The sequence below is a fragment of the Apium graveolens genome, chromosome 11, assembly GCF_009905375.1.
Source record: "Apium graveolens cultivar Ventura chromosome 11, ASM990537v1, whole genome shotgun sequence".
NCBI classification, from domain to species: Eukaryota; Viridiplantae; Streptophyta; class Magnoliopsida; order Apiales; family Apiaceae; genus Apium; species Apium graveolens.
Genome location: NC_133657.1, coordinates 201,542,485 through 201,562,975, shown reverse-complemented (window position 1 = coordinate 201,562,975; position 20,491 = coordinate 201,542,485). Strand labels below are relative to the sequence as shown.

General features: G+C 35.1%; 1 protein-coding gene and 2 pseudogenes across 3 annotated transcripts; 1 reads left to right on the top strand and 2 right to left on the bottom strand.

The window, feature by feature from the left end:
* LOC141696512 (xanthotoxol synthase-like) overlaps positions 1-20,491 on the top strand; it is a 66,008-nt pseudogene that overhangs the window by 1,683 nt on the left and 43,834 nt on the right.
* Positions 258-18,080, bottom strand: LOC141697648 (UDP-glucosyltransferase 103-like). Of its 3 annotated transcripts, XM_074502139.1 has the most exons (5): positions 17,674-17,813; positions 16,986-17,147; positions 16,540-16,616; positions 15,273-15,577; positions 258-482 (listed from the first exon to the last, which is right to left on the bottom strand). In XM_074502139.1, the coding sequence occupies exons 4-5, from the start codon at positions 15,564-15,566 to the stop codon at positions 387-389; spliced, it is 390 nt and encodes a 129-aa protein (XP_074358240.1). In that variant the 5' UTR covers positions 15,567-15,577; positions 16,540-16,616; positions 16,986-17,147; positions 17,674-17,813; the 3' UTR covers positions 258-386. The 3 variants fall into 3 exon arrangements, with proteins under 3 accessions (XP_074358240.1, XP_074358241.1, XP_074358242.1); XM_074502140.1 differs by lacking the exon at positions 16,540-16,616; XM_074502141.1 differs by lacking the exon at positions 17,674-17,813 and adding an exon at positions 17,942-18,080 and having other exon boundaries at positions 262-482; positions 15,273-17,147.
* LOC141697487 (large ribosomal subunit protein uL15y-like) lies at positions 17,364-19,369 on the bottom strand (annotated as a pseudogene).

Here is a 20,491-nt window from a genome sequence, read left to right as displayed (position 1 = left end):
AATAATCCAAACCAACCTTGATTCCAATTCACCTAATTAATTACAAGAGTATCTTTTACCTAATTTATAGTAATCATTTACTTCCAACATACAACAAAAGAAAAAATCAATGAAAAATATCTTCGAACAAAAATAGATTAAAATAACTTCCGAGAAATTCTACCGGCCATCAAGATCAGCAAATTCCACTTATTCATCGGCCATGCACTTCTGTGGTTCAGCTATTGCATGTATAGAAAATGATATGAAAAATGTTAACAAATTAAATGGAATTATAAATTAACTAGTGTAGTGTAATTTTATTGCAGAAATTATAGTTTTATTCAAATAGTTTCAATTTTTAAAAGCTTAATAAAGCATATAAACAGTACGAGACTTAGACTGTTTCAATCATATAAACATAACATATCAATAACAAATCCACCAAGCTTACCAGACTTGGATTGTTTCAAAATTGTTGTAACTTGTTGTGCAAGACATGCCTGTACAATAACAAGACTATGTCAAATTGACAACCCTAAGTAAGTTGTATTGTAATCTTAGTTTGCATTTTGTAATGTAATATTTAAAGTCTATAAAAATGTCAAAGAGTAGACTGGAGACTTTTTCTTTAAACAGTATCAAGCCTAAGAATTCTATCTGGAAGAAGATCAAGAAGATCATGCCTCAGAAGAATTATAAAGAAGCTTGGAGTTGAATAAATCTGTTTTGAGAAAAATGTTCTAAGTCAAGATCTCTACAAGTCACAAATTTAATGTTATAGAGAAGTCATTCGAGAACTCCAGAATGACTTAGAGAGATGTCAGGAAAGCTACTAGAGAACTCAGAGATATCGACAAGCCAAATTGAAGACATGAAGATTGGAGATATCGATAAGTCATTTCTTCACTAGAGAACTCAGAGTTATCGACAAGTCAAATATCACTAGAGAACTCTGAGTTATCGACAAGTCAAATATCATTAGAGAACTCTGAGATATCGATAAGTTAATTATCACTAGAGAATTCTGAGATATCGACAAGTCCAATATCACTAGAGAACTCTGAGTTATCGATAAGTCAATTAGTCACTAGAGAACTCAGAGATGTCTATAAGCCAAAGTGAAGACATGAAGTGGAGAGATCTTGACAAACCAAAATTCTCTTATAGAGAACTCAGAGACCTCTACAAGTCAAATTAACTATAGAGTTATGAGAGATCTCGATAAGCCAATATACTTATCGAGATGTCAAGTTCTCTATATACCAAACTTGAGATCTCAAGGTAAAACTCAAAGTACAAGGTGTAGACCAGTTCAGTATCCAAGATTAACAATCAACAAACAATCTAACCAGTTGGATTGACAAGTCTACAAAAAGCAGCTTGAAGAGTGTGCAAGATCAAGGGTGAAGATTAACTAACAAAGGAACATCAAAGTTAACACAGTATACAAAGATATGCTACGCCAGAAATGGAAGATATAATTTTTCTAAAATGGAATGATTAGTGACAGTTTATTAAGTGAATATCATCTCTTATTACACATTGTGTAAACTAGTAGTTAACTATCATATAAATTTAACACCGGTCCTTTGTTAGATGTAACAATTTAGATAAGGAAAATCATGTATTCTCTCAAGGAAGAAGCTAAGCTCTTTATCAACAAAGATCCTAGAAATTTTGTAGCAAAACATTCTTAATTTTAATATAAAATTAAGTGAGTTTTGAAAGATCCGTGCTCTTCATTGTTGCATGTTTAATTCCACCATCAAAACATTTATCTACAAGATTTGATTTACTTTGTTCACAACCATAAATAATTCAAGAAAAGCATAAAAACATAAAAACACATTCACCCCCCTCTGTGTGTAATTCATTACCTAATAAGTGGTATCAGAGCAAAATCTAAAAGCAAACAGATTCAAGATCTTGGAAGAATGAATACACAGAAAATCAGTAGCATCAAAATCCTTACTTTTGACAACGCTAACTACACTCTTTGGAAAAAGAAAATGTTGCTGTTTATCAGGATGGTTAATCCACTCTACATTCAGATTCTAAAAAATGGGCCTTTCACTCCTATGGTTAGAGTTGAGGAATCTACAGATGGTGATATGGTCATTCCAGCTCATTATGCTCCAAAAGATCCTTCTGAGTACACTGAGCCTGAGAAAGAAAAGGTTTCTCTAGATAGTGGCTTGCAGCTAATATTGATAGAGTCACTTGACAATGTAATGTACAATAACATTGTCAACTGTGACACTGCTAAGCAGATCTGGGAAAAGATTGAAATAGTGTGTGAAGGAACTGAGGAAGTTAGATCTAATAAAAGAAGGATACTGATTTCACAGTATGAGGGTTTCATGGCTAAGCCAAAAGAAAGTATCACTAATGTGTTTGAAAGGTTTAACAAGCTGATAAATGACTTGCAGCTCCATGACAAATACTATGAAGCTAAAGAAGTGAACTTGAAGTTTTTGCTTACACTTCCTGATCATTTGGAATAGAAGATTTCAGCAATCAGAGAAGGGAAAGACTTGAGCAGAATAACACTGGAAGTTCAATATGGAATCCTAAAAATATATGAATTAGAGACGATTCAGAGGAAATCATTAAGAACTGGTCAAGGGCATGTTGTAGATGTTTCAAGTGCTCTAATTGTCAATGAAGGCCAGACCTCTAATGATGAGCCAAGATCCCAGACTCCAGTTGCCTCAGCAAGCGAGCAAATAAATAATGATTCACATGAACATGTCATTCTGGAATTGGAAGAAGATGAGTTCTACACCCTAGATGAACTTGATGAGCTTGATCAGTCAATGGCCTATCTGACAAGAAAGTTCTTTAACATTAAAGTAAAGAAGCCAAGGTTCTTGAAGGGTAAAGGACAATCATTTAACAAAGACAGCAGCTGGAAAGGAAAAGGGAAGTACACATCTGATAGCAAAAATGGTTACAAAACTGGATCTGTTGACAGATCAAAGATAAGGTGCTATAACTGTGATGAACTAGGCCATGCTATAGAATGCAGGCAACCCAAGAAAGCAAAGAAAGACAAAACTTATCTTGAACTGGAAGCAAAGTATGAAGCTCTTTTGAAGAAACAGCAAAGCAAAGCTTATATCGTAGAGGGAAGGAGTTGGGATGACTCTGATAATGATGAAGATGAGAAAGTTGGAAATTATGCACTAATGGCTTTGGATCAAGGAGAGTCATCCTCTTTAAAATCACATGTACCAACTCCCACTATCATTGATTTAATTGTGAGTCAATATAAGGAAACTGTAGAGAAGATGAGCACATAAATATTTCACATTCATACAAGTATGGTTGCTGCTAATGAAGAGGTTAACAGACTAACAAAGATAAATGAGAAGCTTGAAAATGAGAAACAAGAAGCTGAATTATTGTTGGTAAAGCTTGAAGCTGTGAGACAAGATAATGCATATCTGCTAAACAAGCTCAAGTGTGCAAGTGATATTGAAGCAGTATTAAGGGAGAAGCTGGAAAATAATGAAGTGAAGTTGAAGTCCTTCAAGAATGCATCTGAGTTGGTTAGAAAATACCATGAGAAAAACAAGACATATGAAAATATTTCTATTGGTCTTGATTATGATGCCTTGGACAGCAAGAAGAAAAATATAGGTGACAAAGGAAAAGCAACAGAAAATGAAAATGTTCTAGCAATGCTGAAAAAGGTTGTTTCACCTATGTTCAAGGCATGTGAAGTTAACTTCAGTGAAGAAGAGTTGATTATCAAGCAAGAAACTGTTGATGTAGACAATGAGAAGAAAAATGCAGAAGCAACTCAATCTTCCAAAGCTGAAGAGAATCTCGTGGACAACCAAGGTTCCAAGACACCTGTCAAAGAAACCAAAACTGAAGATGCAAGAAATAAGAAGAAAAATAGAAATGGGAAAATTGGGATAAACAAAAGCAACAATTTTGCTTATGTTGCAGATGCTCCAAGAAAGAAATGTGAGAAATGTGGCTCTATGAATCACCTAACTCACCTTTGAAAAAAGGTTGTTAGCAATCCAGTTAAAGGAGCCTGCAAATATAATGAAGCAGATGCAAATGATCCCTACTCATTCTGTGACAAGTTTGATTGCATCCCTTGCAACTTGAAAGTGATGAAAAGTTGTCACAAGCTGATAGTAGACCTCAAAGAAACAAAAATTGGGTCTACAACAGATAGAGAAAATGCACAACAGTCAATGAATTTTATTTTATCTGAAATAACTCATTCTACTTCTGCTAAATCAGTTAATAAGAAGAAAGTACCCAACACTGCTTGGGTTGCTAAACACACTTAAAACTCATTATGTGCAGGGCAAAATAAAGAAGGTCATATGGACCATAGATAGTGAATGTTCCAGATATATGACAGGTGATAAGGCCCTGCTATCACAGTTTGAGGAGAAGGTTGGCCCTTTGATGACCTTTGGAGACAACATCAAAGGATTCACAATGGGATATGGCAAGATTTTTTCTGGAAATGTTGTCATTGATGATGTAGCATTGGTAGCTGATCTTGAAGTAAATCTTCTCAGTGTCAGTCAATTTGCAGACAAAGGTTTTAAAGTTCTATTTGACAAAGAAGAATGTATTTTCATTAGCAAGAAAACTAATGAAGTTGCTCTAAAAGGAGTATGGAAATGAAGCTTGTTTGTTGCAGACTTGGACTTAACAAATAAGGATGGTATTTGTTGCTTCTACACCAAGGCATCAGAAGAACAAAGCAAGCTATGACATAAAAAGTTGTCTCACTTGAATTTCAAGGCAATTAACACCTTGGTCAAAAAGGAGTTAGTAAGAGACATGCCTAATCTGGAGTTTGCTCAAGTTGAAGTTTGCGAAGGCTGTCAGAAAGGAAAAATGAAAAGATTAAGTCACAAGTCAAAAACTGTGAATTCTATAAGTGCACCATTGCAACTTATTGACATTGACTTGTTTGGGCCAGTAAATGTCTTATAAATTTCAAGGAACAAATATGCACTTGTGATGGTGGATGATTTCTCAAGATACACTTGGATAGAGTTCATGCACTCTAAAGATGAGACTCCACACATCATAATTGAGCACATAAAGAAGATAGAAAAACAGGCAGAAGATCAAACTATGTAAAGAAATTGAGAAGTGATAATGGAACATAATTCAGAAATACAATATTAAGTGAATCCTGCAAAAATAAAGGCATTGTTCAAGAGTTCTCTGCTGCTAGAACACCTCAACAAAATGGGGTAGTTAAAAGAAAGAATAGAACATTGGTAGAGGCTTCTAGAACAATGTTGCAAGATGCCAAGTTGCCAACAAGTTTTTGGGAAGAAGCTGTTACCACTGCATGCTACACTCAAAACAAATATCTCATTAACAAGGCTCATGGAAAATCACCTTACTCAATCCTGTCTAAAAGAAAGCCTACTGTAAAGCATCTTCATGTGTTTGGAAGTAAGTGTTACATTTTAAAAGACAACTCTGAATATATGGGAAAATTTGACTCACAGGTTTTTGAAGCATTTTTTTGGGATATTAATTGGAGAGAACTGCCTACAAGGTCTATGTAATTGATCAAAAGAAGATTATGGAAAGCACATATGTGACTTTTGATGATGACAAGTGTCCAGGCTTGGAATGTCTTGATTATAATGAAGCTGAAGCCCTTGCATTTGAAAACCTCAACATTAATAGTGATTTTGATGAAGAAGATGAAGTCAATGCACAACAGATAATGAATGAAGAGACTATTGAACAAGAAAATCATGGGAATGGAAGCTCATCTCAAACACATGAATTTAATAGTACAAACTCAGGGGGAGAAAGAGAAGAAGGATCTACCAGTCATACCAATGATGAAGAAAATGATGAAGGCACAAGTCAACAAACTCACACAAGGAAGTGGGATAGAAGTCACACTAGAGAAGCAATTATTGGTGATCCAACTGCTGGTGTGAGAACTAGAAGTGCAACTGCTAATGAGTGCCTACATGCATGCTTTCTGTCTCAAGTAGAGCCTAAGAAAAATGAGGAAGCTCTAATGGATCCTGATTGGATATCTGCCATGCAGGAAGAACTGAATCAGTTTGAAAGGAACAAAGTTTGCGAGTTAGTTCCTGCACCAAAGAACAGAAATATAATTGGAACAAAATGGGTGTTCAGGAACAAGATATATGAAAATGGTACAGTTACCAGAAACAAGGCAAGGTTGGTTACAAAAGGCCACTCACAGGAAGAAGGAATTGATTATGGTGAAACTTTTGCTTCAGTTGCAAGACTTGAAGCAATATAGATTTTTCTAGCATTTGCTGCACATCCAAATTTTAAAGTGTATCAAATGGATGTTAAGGGTGCCTTTCTAAATGGTGAGCTAGAAGAAGAGGTTTATGTGCAACAGACACTTAGCTTTGAAGATCCAGAATTTCCAGATTTTGTGTACAAATTACTCAAGGCTCTATATGGACTGAAGCAGACACCGAGAGCTTGGTATGATACATTGTCAGAATTCCTACTTAAACATGGTTTTACCAGAGGTAATATAGATAAAACTCTCTTCTACAAGAAACATAGTGATGATATGATCCTAGTTCAGATTTATGTGGATGATATCATCTTAGTTCTACAAATGAAAAGCTTTATCAAAGATTCTCCAAGCTTATGCAGAGTGAATATGAAATGAGTATGATGGGGGAATTAAGTTACTTTCTGAGATTTCAAGTCAGTCAAAGAAGTGATGGAATCTTCATCAGCCAAACTAAGTATGTCAAAGATTTATTGAAAATGTTTGGCATGGTTGATTGTTCACATGCATCTAAACCTATGTCTACAACAACAAAGTTGGATGATAAAAAGGGCAAAAGTGTAGATATTTCAAGTTATAGAGGGATAATTGGATCATTGCTTTACTTAACTGCAAGTAGACCAGACATCATGTTTGCTACATGTTTGTGTGCAAGATTTCAAGCCAATTCAAAATAATCACATTTGATGGCTGTAAAGAGGATTTTCAGATACTTGAAGGGCATTCCAAACTTGGGATTATGGTATCCTAAGGGAACTGGTTTTGAATCGGTTGGTTACACAGATGCAGATTTTGCTGGATGCAGGGTTGACAGAAAGAGTACTAGTGGAAGCTGTTAATTTCTTGGACAAAGACTTGTGTCCTGGTATAGCAAGAAACAACAATCTGTATCAACTTCCACAGTAGAGGTTGAATACATAGCTGAAGGAAGTTGTTGTTCTCAAGTGTTCTGGATTAGAAATCAGCTAATGGATTATGGCCTAGTGTTACACAAAATTCCTATCATGTGTGACAATAATAGTGCTATATCTATAGTGACTAATCCAGTTAATCATTCTAGAACAAAGCACATTGATGTAAGGTACCATTTTATTAGAGAACATGCTACATTGAGCTCATTTTTGTTCCAACAGAAAAATAATTAGCTGACATTTTTACTAAACCTTTGGACAAAGTAACTTTCACTAGACTTGTAGGTGAAATTGGAATGCTTAATTATTCATCCTAAGGCAAGAACCCAGCTAATGTTTTGCAGCAGATTAATTTCTAGTAAATCAAAATTAATTTGATTTAATTGGAAATTAACTAAAATATGAATTATAAATATTTCAGAAATCTCTGCATATTTATTTTTCAAAAACAAATTCAACTTGGAATTTTTTAAATTCTAAGTAAACTGTCTAAATGTTAATTTACATCTTCACTATGTAAAATTAACACAAGGCGGAATCAAATTGATCAAAAGTATATAGAGAACTGAGTTCTCGATAAGTCTAACTGACTTATCGACATGTCATTTTAAGACTTCTCGAGTGAGTTCTCGATAAGTCAATTTACTGACTTCTCGAGCGACTTCTCGATAAGCTTTATTATGACTTATCGATAAGTCGTTATAGAGTTCTCTATAAGTGTAAACTTACAGAGTTCTCTACAAGTATCTTTTTAGACTTATAGATAACTCAGAAATAAAATAATTTAATTCAATAAATTATTTTGGTAGAATACTTTTGGCAAAACTGTTCTGATTTTATTTTGATTTATTCAAATAAAAATTGGAATAAAATTTAGTCCATTTTGGACAAACTAGGTATTTATTTGACATCTCGATAAGTTAATTTTTTTCTCTAAAAGAGTAATTTAAAATGACTTCTCGATATGTAATTCATTTTCAAATTGACGTATCGATAAGTGTACCCTAAACGTCTATTTTAACTTCTCGATAAGTCATTTGCTTTTACTATAAATACCCAGACATCTCGATACATATACATACTTACATCTTTCGAGAACTCAAATGATCTAGCTTTTCAATCCAAAACCGATTTCTCTCTCGTTTTCACTCCTTTCTCACTAATTTTTCTTATCCACTAAACTTCATACTCATAACAATGGCAGCCAACAATATTGTTCCCTTCATCCCAAAGGAGACTAATTTTCTTGCATTTTAAGATGCAAACCAAGCACCTGAGACTTTCCAATGCTTTGTCAAGTTCTTGTCTAAGACCTACTTTGTAGGGGCTCTAACTGCTAATCCTGTGTTGTACTTGGATGTGTTAGGGGACTTTTGGAACAAAGCTACAACAAGGATAATTGTGCATAAAAACCAGGCTGCAATAATTGTGATAAACTGCACAATTAAGGGCCAACATGTGGAGATATCTGAGAATGATTTAAATATGGCATTGGGAATTCCTACTGAAAAGCTGGTGGAGGCTCCAAGTCAGGATGAGCTGTATGAATTCATGGACTTCATCAGTAACTCTGAGAAGATCAACCTGGCCAGTATGAACAAGAATCATCTAAGGAGGGAATGGTCCTTTCTGTTTGATTCAGTGATAAGGGCATTCACCTGCAGGAATTCAGGGTTTGATAACATATCAAGTGTTGTCCAGAAACCGGTCTACTCAATGGCTCACAACAAACAAATCAATGTAGGACACTACATACTGGAGGAATTGAGCACCAGGCTAACAATGCTATTGGAGTGATGAGGTAAGGAAATTTTTCTACCTAGATTCATTATGTCAGCTTTAAACCATAAAGTTAATGACATACATATGCTTGAAGGAGTAAATAGGTCACTAATTGGCAACTATAAGCAAATGTCCAAAATTCTATTTGGATCACTTCTTACTAAGAATAAGGTTCCAGTGGGTCTTAAGTTAACACCTTTCATAATTGAAAGATTTAAGACCTACCCTTATTTTATGCCAGACATGAGAACCAGTGCAAGTCAACCTAGTACAACAATGGTTCCTGAGCCCGTGGAAGCACAAACATAGGCACATCTACAGGAACCTACCCATGTTGAGCCTATTCCTTCACTACCAATAGCAGCTAGGAAACCAACCACTTCATCCTCTCAAAAGGGTGAAGTGCATAAAAAGAAGAGAAAGGAGATAACCTTGAATGTTATGCATAAGAGTGGTGAGGAACAAACAGAAGCTAAGTCACCCTTGGTCAAGAGGACTAAGAAGAGTAAGAAATTTGAGTTGACTACTCAAACCACCTCTGTATCCTCCCAGAAGGATGCAGTTGTAAAACTGGGGACTAAACAGATACATTCTCTCAACATGATGTGTCTATTGAAAAGAGCATTCACCCCAATGCACCCTGTATAGATCTACACAGCCAACACCTGAAGAAATTCAAGTGTATGGCAGGAGAAATAAGGATGACAAATACTGTGAGAGCACATCTATTGAAGCTCCCTCATTCATTCAGGGGGAGCTTCCAACACTCAATCTGAGCAACAAATCTTAATCTCACAAATTTCTTCCTCACCTACAGCACTTGAATCCATTTCTCAAGTGCAAGCTAAATCAAGTGACTTGGTTCAAGAAACCTTGCTCACCACCCATACACTACAATCAGATGGTGAGAGGCTACTAGTTGGGGTAGACCTTGATGACACCATCAAAATCATGGGGGATTCATCAGTTTTTACTGAAGACCCCATGGATGTTACAAATGCACCTTCATGTGCAAATCAGTTTCACAGACTGTTAGGTTTGAGGGTAGTACTCCTGAGGGGGAGCTATCTAAATTCTCTCCAATTCAATTGGAGGTTCCTGTACAAGGAACAAATCCCCTCAAAACCCTAGTAGAAATTGCATTAGCAGTTGATGCTAGGAGTACAATTGCCAATGACCCTACTATGTGAAAGGAAAGTTTATCACATTCATGTGACAATGCTTTGCAAGAAGCATAAGGGTTTGAGACTGGTGCACATGATAGTAACCCAGTCAAATCCCCTCCAATTCAATTAAAGGTTCCCACTACACGCGAGGAACAACAACTTGTTATAACCACAGAGCAATCTGTGAGTAAAACTGTGACTTCTCTCACAGGTGGTTCTGATCCTCAACCCTCAACATCTCAACAACATTTAATCTCCCAATGGCTTCAAGACACTGTAAATCAACCTTCTACCATTGAAGATCTTAGGGTTGATCAACTTGGAGGCCTTGCACAAATATCACAACAGCTACTCACATCCAACATGTCAAATCAGGACTACCAAGCTATCATGCTCACCTACCAGGCTGGTGTTGAAGAAAATTAAGCAAAAATTATTGATGAAGCTGGTCAGGATGCTAACTGTGATGCTTGGCTGGATAAGGAATTCACCATTGAATTGAATGTTGTGTTAGCTAAATTCAGGGAGGAATACATCACCATTCTGGGAAGCAATGCTAGATCTCTAACTTCCCAAGAGGTGTATGATACTATCAATGATGTCTACAAAGCTCAAATCAATGATGCCATCACATTGAACGGACATCAGGACAAGATTATGAGAATGGTCAGGGAAAAGATGGATCAAATCATCCCCTCTTAGACTGAGATTAAAAACCAATTTAAAAACTTCTCAGAATAAATGTTAAGGTATGATCTTAGTGGGATTGATAAGAGTGTCACACAGCTGAAAGGCTCTTTTGTAGCCTTGCACAAGGTAGTTCAAGATCACATCACAAACTCCAATGACACAAGGTGGAAGTTGGATCAAATGCACACTGTAAGATACACTCATTCACCTTTGGTCATGGATGAAATTCGGAAACATGTGCAAGCTACATTTGGACCATCTACTGCTCTCTCTACTTCAAGCTCCTCTCCTCAAGACTTTCAAGATCTCAAGACACAAGTAGCTTCTCTAAAGACCTCCAATGCATCTCTCAATGCTCAAGTTCAAGCTTTGACTTCTCTAGTCAAGAGTCAACAATCAGACATCAAAACCCTGGTGGATTCTCACAAGCATCTTCAAATGCAAAATTTTGTTGCTTTGGGAGCCATTATGGGGAAACTCAACATACCACTACCCTCACTACCTAAACAAATAAGGCCAGAAATTCTAACTCCCCTACTCATGCCTGTCACCAAGACTAATGGGGATATTGAGGCTAGGATTCAACAATCTAGGGATGCTCAAGAAAAATCCAAAGAGCTTATTCAGGTTGGTCAAAGCTCCTCAAGTGCTCAAGTTGATGTTGGCAAAGAAAGACTCATCAAGGCTACAGAAGGACCAAATCAAGATCAAGAATTCAGTGAACTTCTTGCAGTCTTGAGAATGTCTCTTCAAAATAACTTCATCACATATAAAAGAGCATTGGCTAAAACTATCAATCAAGTCAGGGCTGTAGTGGTGAATGTCGATAACCATCTACAGAAGAGGATTGTTGTCAATATTAATGATGGTGGTGTAGACAGATTCCTTCAAGTCTCTATGTCAAATCTCAGAACTCTAAGGGCATCTGAGCTGGATGTGATGATTGACAAAGTTCATAGAGTCATAACAGAGGACACTCAACTTCTTAATGAACTTAAATATGCATAGATAGAAGCTTTTCCTGAAGCATATCTATATCCAAGCAAAGGAGTGTCCTACATCTGCCCACAGACCAAGAAGAACAAAATCCTCAATGTGCCTAAGAATTGTGTGAGAGGGAATATGAGACTGATAATGACTCTTCAATCTGACTTGAACTATTAAAAGATCAAGAAAATTGAAGATGAAGAAATGATCATGATTCTTGAAAGGTATCTCAGAAATGCTGACACCATGTTGCCATCCACTCAATTTAATCTAAGAAGTGACAAGGATGATGAAGAGCAGAAGCATGATGAACAAAAACCTTTTGGCTCAAATCCAAGTCAATCTTCTAGAGCAACTGGTAGTAACACTGAGAAGCAGAATGAGAAGAAGGAAGGTGACAAGAAAATAGGAGAAGAGAGAAGAAACAAGAGAAGGCATGATGGCTCAGAACCACAACAAACCCAAAAAATCCAAACATCTCAAGCTCAACCTCCAAAGCCAACAACCTCAATCATCAATCCACCTCTAACCTTTAAGCCAAAGTTTCCATACAAACAAACTGCAAACACCATCCTAAAAACACCAATCACATCAAACCAAACATCTCTCAAGAAAATCACAAACTTACCTTTAGACAAGCATTCACTCAAAATTCACTACAAAACTGTTGGGAGGAAACTTAAGAAGGCTAAGGATACTGAAAAAGTACAAGTTACTGAAAGGGCCATCTGGAACTTTTTCAAGCAAAATGACTTTCTACCTTTAAATTGGTGCATCTCAGATGAAGATTATTTTCAACAATTAGCTGAGGAAATAGTCAGAGTTTGGGTTGTATCTCTAAGGGAAGTTAGAATTTACTATGAAGATGGGTCCTTCACATTCCTTGGTTGTGCTTTAATGGATTCTCTCTCCCACAGAAATCAAGAGAGTGATAAGCTTGCTAAAAGATAAAGATACTGCTACAAGAGCATGGAGATCAGTTTTGGCTGAGTGGTTGATTATAAGGGAGGAAAGAAGAAAAAGGAATGAGGCTGAATATGAAGAAAGAGTAAGGAAGTATGATGAGGAGAATGAGATGTTCATAAGAAGATCAGAAGAACTCAAGGCCAAAGGAATGAGCAGAATCTCTAAGGATGGAAAGTTTTTAAACATTAAAGCTGGCAAATTCTCAAGATTTAGGATTGATTTACTAGACAGTGGTTATCCAAAGGTAGACAGACTCAAACTTTTAGAAGTTTTAAGCGGGACACCTACTATAGAAGAAATTGAAATTCTTGATTACTTAAAGTAGGGGTGAGCAGAAAAAAGTCAAACCGACCGAACCAGACCGGACCAAACCGACCAAACCGCTTTTTACGGTTTTTTTTGGCGGTTCGACTTGGTCTAGGTTTGGTATGAATAAAAACCGTTATTTTATGGTTCGACCTGGTTTTCATCTCCAAACCGGACCGTTAAGGTCGAACCGGACCGTTTCAATATATATTAATATATTTATTATAATTATATACCATTTTTATGTATATATATATTAATTACTTAAGTTTATTTATACTTTATATATTTATTTTATAATTAATATCTTCAAATTTGTATTTTACATGTAATATTTGTATTTTAAATTTTAAAAAATAATAAATTTTATATTTATGTATTTAGTTAGGTTTCAAACCGAACCGACCGGACCGGACCGTTAACTTGCGGTCTGGTCTGGTCTGGTCCGAAATTTCAAACGGTCTGGTCCGGTCTGATATTTTGTAAAACCGTTATGTATGGTCCGGTCCGGTTTGATCGTAAAAAACCGACCAAACCGACCGTTGCACAGCCCTACTTAAAGGATCTCATTAGAAAAGAAGCAGAAGCGAAAATAGTCTTTACTTGATGCTTGTAACCATTTAAACTCTGTAAATCTCCTAATGTATAAAAGTTGTAATTGTGTCAATTTTTTTTAATCTTAGTTTCCATCATAACTTGGGGTTAGTCTTGTTAACAGGCATGGATTTGTGTTAAGCAATCTTCCCACAAATTGGGGGAGATTGTTGTGCAAGACATGCCTGTACAATAACAAGACTAAGTCAAATTGACAACCCTAAGTAAGTTGTATTGTAATCTTAGTTTGCATTTTGTATTGTAAAATTTAAAGTCTATAAAATGTCAAAGAGCAGACTGAAGTCTTTTTCTTTAAACAGTATCAAGCCTAAGAATTTTATCTGGAAGAAGATCAAGAAGATCATGCCTCAGAAGAATTATAAAGAAGCTTGGAGTTGAATAAATCTGTTTTGAGAAAAATGTTCTAAGTCAAGATTCCTACAAGTCACAGATTTAATATTATAGAGAAGTTATACGAGAACTCCAAAATAACTTATAGAGAAGTCAGGAAAGCTACTAGAGAACTCAGAGATATCGACAAACCAAATTGAAGACATGAAGATTGGAGATATCGACAAGTCATTTCTTCACTAGAGAACTCAGAGTTATCGACAAGTCAAATATCACTAGAGAACTCTGAGTTATCGAAAAGTTAAATATCATTAGAGAACTCTGAGATATCGATAAGTCAATTATCACTAGAGAACTCTGAGATATCAACAAGTCAAATATCACTAGAGAACTTTGAGTTATCGACAAGTCAATTAGTCATTAGAGAACTCAGAGATGTCTATAAGCCAAAGTGAAGACATGAAGTGGAAAGATCTCGACAAGCCAAAATTCTCTTATAGAAAACTCAGAGACCTCTACAAGTCAAATTAACTATAGAATTATGAGAGATCTCGATAAGCCAATATACTTATCGAGATGTCAAGTTCTCTATATACCAAACTGGAGATCTCGAGATAAAACTCAAAGTACAAGGTGCAGACCAGTTCAGTATCCAAGATTAACAATCAACAAACAATCCAACCAGTTGGAATGACAAGTCTACAAAAAGCTTGAAGAGTGTGCAAGATCAAGGGTGAAGATTAACTGACAAAGGAAGATCAAAGTTAACAGAGTATGCAAACATATGCTAAGCCAGAAATGGAATATATATTTTTTCCTAATAATGGAATGAATAGTGATAGTTTACTAAAGTGAATAGCATCTCTTATTACACATTGTGTAAAACAATAGTTAATTATCATATAAAGTCAACACTGGTCCTTTGTTAGATGTAACAATTTAGATAAGGAAAATCCTGTATTCTCTTAAGGAAAAAGCTAAGCTCTTTATCAACAAAGAGCCTAGAAATTTTGTAACAAAATATTCTTAATTTTAATATAAAATTAAGTGAGTTTTGAAAGATATGTGCTCTTCATTGTTGCATGTTTAATTCCAGCATCAACACATTTCTCTACAAGATTTGATTTACTTTGTTCACAACAATAAATAATTCAAGAAAAACAGAAAAACATAAAAACACATTCATTACCTAACATTGTGTGTAATTCATTACCTAACATAACTATATCTCTTAAGTCTTACCAGTGTCTGCTGCCTCTCAATTAAGGAAGTGAAGAAAGATATCATTGGTAGAAAAATGAGCTCTGTCAGAGTGCTCTCATCTAAATCAGGAATGTCCACAAAGGCTATGCGTTCATGAGCCTCTTTCTTAAGGTTCCGAGGAAGCGCTCCTGTGGTGGAGTCAAAACGAAACTTCATTATCAAGATGCTGATTGAAATACGCTCATCACGACTAGCAAGGAGCTTTGCAAACTCAACTGCAGATACCAAATGACCAGCTCCAGGCGCAGGGATAAAAATTAGCTCTGCTCTCATCTTTTTTACAACTAGAAATTGGTGGAGTAAGATGATCAAAGAAATAGAAAAATGGATGCAACTGAATTAGCTTTACCACAACCTTTAGATAATAATGATCTGAACTCACTGCCAATTATTTTATTATTCTTTTTTATGTATTCCTCATGCATGTATATTTGCAGGTGACCCTCTTTCTTGTCATGTTACAGTTCATCATAGATGACAATAGGTTGTTACTTCAAAAATTAAATGCTTAAAACATGACAGAAAAACCATATACTCTCTAATGATCAAGGCCTAAGATTCACCAAAACAGTAAAGAACTGGTTAAGGAAGCACATACATTTTTTTGATATTTTAAACCTAAGTTTATTGATCAGCATACAGAACCACAAATGTTTCAAGTGTCAAAGAGTATTTAAGATGTCACGGAAAGCTAAATTTGTCTGCTTCACACATAATCAAATATGCATGACCATATTGTGTCAAGTGTCAAAGAGTGTATCATATATGCAGCGTACAGAACCACAAATGTCTCAAGTGTCAAAGAGTGTATCATATATGCAGTCTGTAGCAGTGAATTGAAAGTAACATAATCAAATATGCTCCATACAAAAATTTAAGCACTGTCTTACCATATGATATGATTTTAATTGTCCGGAGAAATGCAGGCCTGCTTAAATAGGACCTCACTACTGCATTTTCTTTTTCTTTTATCTGTTCTTTGGTTAATAATTTATTTACTCATTACTTAATAATTTCAGATACAATGCATTTATTTACTCATCAGAAAAACCAGCACCTTTTGTCACCCAATTACAAGTAAAAACTGAAAGAACCAAACAAGTTCTTATGATAGATTGTATCACATTATATATTTGTTTCTCATAATTTATATTACAGTCCACTTCTGAGACATTACAAATCTATATATTTTTTACCTGTGCTTGTGCACATGGAAAAGTGCATGAAAAAGGTGCAGAAGGCATACCCAACCATTCCTTTGTCGATGATAAAAGCTGTGATTCCTTTGGAGCCAGCAGCCATGTCTATTTTTGCGTATACAATCTTTTATATATTATAGTTCCGAAGAAAAATATAACAATATTAGACTTCATTTAGAAAGAGCCAAGATTGCTTAATATATCGTAGACATATATTAAATCAGCAGACGAGGTTACTGTAACAGCTCAGTCACGCATTGAAATTTGAAACATGTCGAATATTTTGCTGGTTAAGTCCATTTACTAATTGCCCAAACAAAATGATCTTTTGGACCCTCTGATGACTTTTATATGTTTTATGCAACTTAATTTATATTTTATGTATATATCTGTATGGGAAATAAAGAGCAGTAGCATTGTATATATGACTATGCAGGACTCAAAAAATTAATTTTTGTTGATGTCACAAAGCCCAAAATTAATGGTAACCTACCACAGTCACGGTGAATGCGGAACAGAGTATCTTCTGATTGTCTTTATGAGATACCATCAAAGGAATTTGTAATCTCTCCAAGTCTTCCTTGCCCTTGCCTCAGTCAGTCCTACAAGAGCTGATTAAACTACCACCTTTTTTAAGATCCCACTCATCTTTCCGCTGATAATGACAACAATATAATTGAAGTATTGTATTACAACAACTAACACGAAGAAGCTAAACAAAAAAAAGAGCATAACAAAAATCAACATAATAGAAAGCTCAACCAAGTTAATTTTCCATTCCTGCTACCATATTAAAATAATAATAATCACACAAAAAAATAAACATTATAAGTATCATTCATAACAGTAAGAGCAATCAAAACACAAAAAAAAGAAATTAAACATTAATATGTCCATTAAATAGAATCAAATACCAAAGAGACGAAAAGTCGATAAATTGGTTTGACATGTGGGGGGAATAAATGGATCACACATTTCATCAAACATGTCCGGGGCAAGATAAAACATATGAAATAAAACATAATATGAGCATCATACAAATTAAAACACATATCAAATAGATAAGAGATAGAACTACTTTAAACTCAAAATCCAATATTTAAACCCGATAAACCCGGATGAAGCCCCAAATTAAAACCCTAATTTTAAACTTCTTAATCAATGAAAAACCCAAATCAAACCTAAGCAGTAAGCACAAAAACACCACCAGCCTCCTCAATCTTCCTCTCTGCAATCTTCGAAACAATTTTGGCCTTAACGACAATTGGTTGTGACACAGACCCCTTAACAAAGACCTTAAAATACGCAACTGAGTAACATCAAACACAGGAGCCTTATCACCATCAACAACACTCTCTTTAACATCTTGTGAGACCATTTACCAGAGCTTAACAATGTTGACTATTGGACAGTAGAAATTGTTACAGAGCTTGTGAAAGTAACGTATACCGACTTTACTGAAATAACCGGGATGGTACTTGTCGAAGAGGATGCGGTGGTGGTGCATGCCTCCGGTATTTCAACGACCGTCGGGATGCTTACGGTGTTTTCCGATACGACCGTGGCCGACGCTGATGTGGCCACACTTCTTACGGTTCTTCTTCAAGTCGGTTGTCTATTTGGTTGTGAGAGCGGCGCTGAGGAGAAATGAATTGTTTGTTAGGGTTTGGATTGGGGATTTAAATTAGAGGAGAGTGGGTGTGTGATATTTGTTCGAGTTATTTTACTGTGTTTCCGTTCTTGAATTTTTTGATGAAACTGAAAACTGGAGGGCATGATGGTAAATTGGAAATTATATTTGTTGCTGCAAAATCAGTGGGAACAAATTAATCCCATTGTGTGCTTTTCTTATATTTTTCATTTAACTTTTTATATTTTAATAATTAATTTTAATTTGTTTTGTAAATTTTAGCTTAAGTTAAAATATATCACAAGTGGGCCCCACACGCGCCATATCAGCACTTGTGTCACGTCAGTTTTGTGGGCCCTAGTTTGCCACGTCAGGAATAATATTTTTTAAAGTAAAAATATGGCAACACTTTCTCAATACTACAACAACATAACCACATTTTGAACCTTTATCAACAACCTTTATCAACAGAGTTTTAATGTCTAAGGCAACATAATAATGATAATGTTGAATTAACCAAATTAGGGATGGCAAATCCGACAAAACCAATGGCAACATCAACTTTAAATGTGGTAGTAGGCCATTTATGGTGTATTGTGAATATCTGGTGTGTGTAAGACGTATTTAAGCTTTTTTTATTTAACTTTATTTTTATTGTGCGTTCGTGTTCGAAATTATGGACAATGTTTATGAAAGCGTAAACCGACTTCCTTGTGTTTTTGTTCAAAGTGTACAAATTGTCATTTACAGCTCATTAGGTATAAAAGTTAAACTCGATAGTATATTAACATAAATGACTGAACTATATGCAAGGAAAATCCTTATGTACGATTCTTAAAAAAGTTTTTTTCAGCTAACTTTATTTCATCCCTGCATAGTGATTTTGGTGTGAAATGTGCATTGGTACATGGTGCATCGTACGTAACCACTAGGATTGATTTATATTATCATTGATTATATCTGTAAATTTTTCTCCTTTGTACATGTGTTGATGCATTTACAATACTCTTACTAATTTAAAAGCTATAGAAATGTAGTTTGTATCCATGAAGATGCAGTTTAATCTAACGTGCTTGTTTTATCGTAAAGGTGTATTAGTTTATAACGAAAATTGTCATGCATCCCACATGTTCCATCCCACACGTATGTTTACCTTCAAAAGCAATTGAGACTACACTTAGAGCTGACAAAGTACCTGATATTTGCGACAACCTCAAGTTGTAAGAGGCCATCAAGATGTCCGCCATCCCAGATTTAGGGTTTTGATAAAAGAATGTGTAATAAATTGAAATCAAACACCCCCTCACCCCCCCCCCCCGCCAAAAAAAACACCTTCCCCCACAAACTATATTGAATCTAAGTTTCAAATTTTATCGTTGTAAATTAATGCTTTCCTTGCAAAAGTATGTATTTCATTATACTGACAGTTTACTACGTACATTTTATTAAATGCCAAAAGTCAGAAAAGGACAAATTTATCAGGTACTTTATATTTCATTTAACAAATTACATTTATAGTCGCGTTCTTGATAATCTCTAATGGAGGCACGTGTTATCTTATTGGCATGATAGAGAATTGTGTATCAATGTGTTTGAAATATTTATTTGATTTTTATCACTCTTTTTTTCATTCATGGTATGTGTTGTTATAATGTTTTTACAACAATCGGTGCATAATTTGGTTATGCACATTCATACAAAAATTCAAAATAATAGATAAAATAATTCTTAGATGTGTGCTATATCATAAAATATAACTCAAATATATATCGAAATATTATGATTTGTATAGGTATTTGTGAACATTTGTTAAATTCTTATATTTTATCTTATTTGATAAGTTGTAATGACTTAAATATCAAATATTTTTTCACTACGCAACACATGTGCGCTTACATATAAAGACACTCACGTATCGTGTATATGATTGCAAATACATGATTGGGTTGTAGTTTTCAATATCACTGACGGTGGGCGCTATTTTACAGTTTAATATAACTTGATTATTTTATCATAAAGTTGTATTAGTTTATGACATAAATTGTCATATATCCCATGTATTACTTCCTACAATTATGTTTACCTCCAAAAGCAATTGAGATTGCACTTAGAGCTGACAAAGCGCCTGATGTTTTTTACAATCTCAAGTTGTAAGAGGCCACTGACATGTACGGTGTCCCGGGTTTAGGGTTTTGACAAAATGATCCGGTATAAGTAATCTTTGTTAGACTTTAAAAAAAGAATGAAATAAAAAACCATCACTCCCCCCTTAAAAGCCTTACACTCCAAACGATATTGAATCTAAGTTTCCAATTTTGTCCCTGTAAAAGAATGTTTTTCTTGAAAAACTATGTGTTTCATTATACTGA

Bases quoted from the DNA above. Each gene is read 5' to 3' on its own strand.
- LOC141697648 (XM_074502141.1), bottom strand. From the start codon at position 15,566: ATGAGAGCAGAGCTAATTTTTATCCCTGCGCCTGGAGCTGGTCATTTG. The intron at 483-15,272 runs GTAAGACTTAAG...GTTATTGTACAG, and splicing joins TTGAGAGGCAGCAGACACTG to GCATGTCTTGCACAACAAGT.